This window comes from Monodon monoceros, unplaced genomic scaffold (assembly GCF_005190385.1).
Source record: "Monodon monoceros isolate NGI ecotype Baffin Bay Population unplaced genomic scaffold, NGI_Narwhal_1 Super_Scaffold_3, whole genome shotgun sequence".
NCBI lineage: Eukaryota > Metazoa > Chordata > Mammalia > Artiodactyla > Monodontidae > Monodon > Monodon monoceros.
In genome coordinates, this window is record NW_021703780.1 from 32,496,583 (window position 1) to 32,502,729 (window position 6,147).

At 49.4% G+C, this 6,147-nt stretch overlaps 1 protein-coding gene across 3 annotated transcripts; it reads left to right on the forward strand.

Annotated features, from left to right (window-relative positions):
- The first annotated feature begins 217 nt into the window (after positions 1–217).
- Positions 218–2,821, forward strand: TBCC (tubulin folding cofactor C). 3 transcript variants are annotated; one of them, XM_029243825.1, is made up of 2 exons: positions 218–240; positions 1,275–2,821. In XM_029243825.1, the coding sequence occupies exon 2, from the start codon at positions 1,489–1,491 to the stop codon at positions 2,611–2,613; it is 1,125 nt and encodes a 374-aa protein (XP_029099658.1). In that variant the 5' UTR covers positions 218–240; positions 1,275–1,488; the 3' UTR covers positions 2,614–2,821. The 3 variants fall into 3 exon arrangements, with proteins under 3 accessions (XP_029099658.1, XP_029099660.1, XP_029099659.1); XM_029243827.1 differs by lacking the exon at positions 218–240 and adding an exon at positions 821–888 and having other exon boundaries at positions 1,507–2,790; XM_029243826.1 differs by lacking the exon at positions 218–240 and adding an exon at positions 867–888.
- Positions 2,822–6,147: the final 3,326 nt, after the last annotated feature.

Genomic DNA, 6,147 nt, shown 5'->3' on the forward strand with positions numbered 1-6,147 from the left:
AACCCCGTTTCCGTCAGGTGCACGTCTACCCACACAAACACACAATAACCCTCACCCCACCCCCCCGTGGAATTTGCCAGTGTGACTTGTGCTGACTTTCAGCGGAGAAAGACAGGAATTTATGTTTAGTTGTGGTTTTGGCTTTCAACGGGAAGGAAAGGAAGAGTGTGGGGCGTGAAAAACTGGAAATGAGTCTTAATTCTCTTGTTTCCTCCCATCCTTCTCTGCATCAAAATGCAGGTATATCATTGAAATTTCATATGTGTTTCTCGGGCAGTTAAATACCCCGACGGAGTCTGGGAACAGGGGGTGGAGATAAAGGTGAAACCGAAGATTGGAAGGGTGGGCCGGGTAAGAGGCCCCGGCGCTCTGCCGGGTTGCACCGAGCATGCGAGGTCGCCCCGCGCCTGCTGCCGGCCGCGCCCCGGTTCTGGCCTGGCCAGCTGTCCTGGGTTTTGCCAGCGACTGCGCCGTCCGGGGTGCCCACTCACACCTCTGGCTGGTCCTGACTTTAGGCTAGGTTCATTCACTTCCGGTGACAAATCCCTCCCACCACTTCTAGAAATAATGTAACATTTCCCCCATCACTTTCCTAACAACCCGACTGCCCCTCAGACAGCAGCCGAGTCCGGGTCTGGGGTCTCACCCCGGCGAGACCAGCAGCGCCCAGCTGCGGAGGGAGTGACGGCCAAGGTCGGGGGGGGGGGAGGGCGTGGGAGGAAGAGGAAGGAGGTGTGGAATCTCACCTCCCCCGCCCCCACTCCTCCGACTGCAGTAATTGGCAAAAAAAATAAGCCGTTTTTAGACTTCCCCAGGGCCCCCTGAACCTGGTTGCAGTGAGGAACCCAGTCTCTCCCATTCCGATGCCCCTCGCCTTCTCCCGGCCCCGTAAGTGACTGCGGGAATCCTGGAGCCCCAGGCCACGCGGAACTGCAGCGGCGGGGGTGGGGTGGGGTGGTAGGATGAGGGTTTAGGGGCGGCAGGAATGGGTGGGAGGAAGGGGTGGTGGAAGGGAGAAGGAGAAAAACAGAGGCATGCAAAAGGTTCCGTAGCTGTTCCAGCTGCCGCTTCCTCCGGCGCGGGCCGGGCGGTGTAATATTCCCCCCCCCTCCATCTTTCTCACCACTACCTGTCCCACCCACCCACCACAGGCACACATTCCCCCCACCAGTAGCGGATCTGCAGCCTGTAAGGGGGTAGTAGGAAGGAGCTGGGGGGAGGGGGAGGCCTGCGAGTTTCTAACCTTGTTCTTATAAACAAACCCACATGTGCAGCTGCCGCTGCTGCAACTCACCCCACAATCCCGGATATAAGTCCTGCCCCTTTAAGAGGAAAAAAAGCTTCCCCCGCCTGCCTTCCACCCTACCCATCCACAAGGACCTTTGTCTCCCCACCCACTCTGTCAGTCGGCCCCGCCCAATATCCCCGCCCCCTCCAACGCAGAGGAACCAATGGGTGAAGAAAATAAGGCCGGGGTCTGACGTCAGCATGTCCGGCCAATCACAGGGCGCGTTAGTGGGAGGCCTCGCGGAGGGCGCGCCGGGAGGAAGGAAGGCAGGAGAAAGGAAGCTTGAAGGCAAGATGGAGGCTGCTAGTGGCTCTGCTAGTGCTGTGGCGAGTAGGGACTTGGGATCCCAGAGGGGCCGGAGCCTGGTGCCTGAGCGGCTTCAGAGTCGAGAACATGAGCGGCAACTGGAGGTGGAAAGGCGGAAGCAAAAGCGGCAGGACCAGGAGGTGGAGGAGGAGAAGAGCGACTTTTTCGCCGCCGCCTTCTCTCGGGAGCGATTGGCCGTGGAAGAGCTTCTGGAAGGCGGGGAGTCCGTCGAGCAGCTGGAGGAGGCGGCCGCTCGGCTGCAGGGGCTGCAGAAACTACTCAACGACTCGGTTTTTTTCCTGGCCGCCTACGACTTGCGGCAGGGGCAAGAGGTGTTGGCGCGGCTGCAGGAGGCCCTGGCCAAACGTCGCCAGGAGCTGCAGCCTAAGAAACGTTTCGCTTTCAAGACCCGCAGGAAGGATGCTGCTTCAGCCACCAAAGTAGATTCGGCTCCCGGCGCCCCGGCAGCGAAAGGCATCCTGGCCTCCCCGCCGCCCTTGAAGGAGGAGGAAGGCTTCGACTCCAGCTGGATCTGCGGCTTCTCCAATCTGCAGTCCCAAGTCTTGGAGAAAAGAGCCGAGGAGCTGCACCAGCGGGACGTCCTTTTGACCCAACTGATTAACTGCACGATCAAATTGTATGGCAATCCCAACACCCTGCGGCTGACCAAGGCTCGAGGCTGCACGCTGCTCTGCGGCCCGGTGTCCACCTCCGTGTTCCTGGAGAACTGCAGTGACTGCGTGCTGGCCGTGGCCTGCCAGCAGCTCCGCGTACACACCACGAAAGACACCCGCATCTTCCTGCAGGTGACCAGCAGGGCCATCGTGGAGGACTGCACCGGGATACAGTTCGCCCCGTACACCTGGAGCTACCCGGGGATCGACAAGGACTTCGAGGGCTCTGGTTTAGACAGGAGCAAAAATAACTGGAGCGACGTTGACGATTTCAACTGGCTGGCCCGTGATGTAGCCTCCCCAAACTGGAGTATTCTTCCTGAAGAAGAGCGAAGGATCCAGTGAGACTAAGCAATTGTCACTCTTTTCTTCACTCCTACCAAATACACTCCCTTGTGGGACTGACTCCAGCTAATGGGACCCCAAAATTTACTTCTTGTCACGCTGTCTGTTTTCATTATTTTAAGGCTTTAAATTGTGATAGGCTCCTACTTTCGATTTCCATTAAATTTGTGGCAGGTCTAGCACTTTAAAGAATTTTTGCTATTTTGGTGATGTTTCGGAGCTTTTGTTTGACGGTGATAATTTGAAGCCATAAGGGGAAGAGAGTGTGGTTTTTAATGATTTGTGGTGTTTAAAACTTATTGCAGAATAAAGTAAGCCTTCAATAAATATTTGTTTAATAAGCGAATTCAGTAGGGCTAGTAGGAGCCAGTTAATGTTGAAGTAAGGTATCAAAACGTGTTCAAACTGCCATTAACCAAGAGCTTTTTTGAATTGCGGTTTGACTTCCATACGTATTTTTCAGTGGGGCAATGGAAATATTCCTCTCTGGTCTTCAGTTACATGTTAGCTTGGGTTTTTGGCATCCAGCTAGTCATCGACTTATTTGGATCCAAACTTTTGGCACGGACCCCAAGAGCCTCCTGAGTCTTAATCACCTGTAAAGCCAAAATAGTTATAGCTGCCAATTTTTTGTGCACTTAAAATGTTATCGACACCATTGTAAGCACCTTACTCATGTAAACTTATTATAAGTCCTCAAAATATTATGAGGGTAGTTTCTGTTAACTCCAATTTTCAAGTGAGGAAACAGATAAGTTGCCCAAAGGGCACACAGCCCAAGTGGTGGACTGGAATTTGAAATCATGTAGTCTGGCTCCAGAGCCCACGTTCTTAACCTCTACTAGATATTGATTTTTGAATAGTGTTAACTGAGTTGGAAAGAAAGCTTCCAAAAGTAAAGAGGGAAAATTGCTTTTCTTAAATTCTCAGGCATAATGGCACTACGTATCTATCCTCATACAAAAAGAATTGAGGCAAACATCTGGCTGAGTCTTGATTTTTCCACCCATTTTGCTGTAATTCGCTACTGTTACAAATTTGGCTTTCTGCTCTATATACTACCACTCATTATTCTTAAATGGAAAGTTGTAAGATTTGCAAAAAGCTTTTTTGGGCCTAGTGGCCTTGTAACTATGGATGTGCTTTTTATTTAATAATTACCACAAGTATTAAGGTGCTTAAATATCTCAAGTATTTATGTATTTAATATTATATGTTCTCTTTTGTTCTGAAAAAGGATTTAAAGTGGCTTCTAGGATATGTGAAATGTAACAAGATAATGAAAACAAATGACAAGGAGGAACAAGGGTAGAATGACGGATTGGAGGCAGAAATGAAGCCAATAAAAAAAATGTAAGCTGCCAAGCCCTATTCCTTAGCTGGAGGTGAATCCTGATTTTTTTCCCCTCAACTATTAGCTAACTTGAAAAGGGATCCTAATCAATTTCACAGTTCACAGCATCCACAAACAAGAGGGAAAATCGTTTACTTGGGAGAGTTAATCCTTATGGTAAAAAGAAACAACATATAATGAAATTTTCAACCATATCTTTACATTAGAAACTGACCGGTATCCTAAAGCTGTGCCCCTGGAGACTGATAGTTTAACACAAGTGCACTTAAGAATAAACCAAGCTTGGTTTTTTTTTGGTTGCCCCACCTGGCTTGCAGGATCTTAGTTCCCGACCAGGGATCGAACCTGGGACCCCTGAATTGGAAGCACAGAGTCCTAACCACTGGACCGCCAGGGAATTCCCAACCTTTTTCTACTAAAGCTCACAGTTTTACACCTGTAACTCTGCTGACCACCCGACCAGTTGTAGGCCATCCAACTAGCTCCCCCTGACTGACGTCCCTCAATAGTTGAAAACATTTCCGTCTTTGCTGGTCTTCTTCCTTACTAGAGGCATATCTCTTCTTGCCCAGAGATTCCTCTTCCGCTCGTGCCCATCCCCTCCAACCTCCTATGGCCTCCCTTTCCACTGGCCTTTTTTCTTTTAAGACACCAGATCCTGAGGTCCTCCACCCTACATGTCACTGAATGATGTTCCAGCTCCTTCCCTGTGTGTCAGACATCTTAAAAGAATAGCTGTGTCCACATACACCTACATTTTTCACTCTTTCAGTCTTTGTAATTTTAACTTTTCTCTGCTGAAACTGCTCTTTGATGGTATTAGTGGCCTAACCGCCAAATCTACCGGCTCCCTCCCCTCCCCCTCCTCAGCTTTTTTACTCTTGGTACAGTTTACCCTTTTTTGTTTCTTTGTTTTAGGTACAGTTTACTCATCCTTGAAGTTCTCTCTTTCCTTGGCCATAACCTTTCTCTAACCTGTTTCTCTTATGTCAGCTTCCTTCCCTTCATTGGGATTCTGATGATTTGTAGCCCTTAAATATGAGTGATGCCCAAAGTTTTGCCATTAGCTTCTTTGTATTCATTCTCTCAGAGCCTCAACTCTCAACCTATATGCATAGTCTTGTGTCTGTCCCTAGCCTCCACCTTTATTGGGCTCACCTGCCTTTCAAATTCCATATATTCTTTTTTTTTTTTTTTTTGGCCTCGCCTCGCGGCTTGCAGGATCTTAGTTTCCTAAGCAGGGATGGAACCTGGGCAAACAGCAGTGAAAGCACGACCTACTAACCACTGGACTGCCAGGGAATTCCCTCAAATTCCATATATCCTTTTTTTTTTTTAATTTATTTGTTTATTTTTGGCTGCGTTGGGTCTTTGTTGCCGTGCGCGGGCTTTCTCTAGTTGCCGTGAGCAGGGGCTACTCTTCGTCACGGTGTGCGGACTTCTCGCTGCGGTGGCTTCTCTTGTGGAGCATGGGCTCTAGGTGCGTGGGCTCAGTAGTTGTGGCACACGGGTTTAGTTGCTCTGCGGCATGTGGGATCTTCTCGGACCAGGGCTCAAACCCGTGTCCCCTGCATTGGCAGGCGGATTCTTAACCACTGTGCCACCAGGGAAGTCCCTCCATGTATTCTTAAAATCTCCATTTTCACTTCTTTCCCTCCCAAGTTCCATGTTTATTTTAAGGATGTCACTCTTCTCCAGGCACCCAATGCTTACCAGGGCCAGGCAGGTGAAGTCCATGAGTAAGGCTGCTGAGAGTAAGTCGCTAGGGAGTGGGGGACCAGATAACGTGGCAGACAAATTCAGGCATTTAAAAAACGTTGGATAAGACAAGCAAAACTTTCTGCAGTCTGCGTCTGGTCCTGGAGCTGGCCAACTTGTAACTAAAATAAGTGATGCCCCAAGTGATGAGTGATGCCCATATCATGTCAGCTCCTTCCCTGGAAGGTCTTGCCTATTCATCCTGTCCTCTCAAGTCTCTCTGCCGTTTCAGGAAGATAGACCCTATATGTTTCCCGACGCTTAAACTGGGATGGATTTTTTTTGTTTTTTACAAAGACAACAACAAGACAAAACAAATCTATATTAAAGTCACACCCCTGAATTAAAAGCATTGACTTAAAGTCACTTTAGTAAGTTTTTATCAAGCAAATCTAATGACAATGGTCATTGCAGTGAGGGCA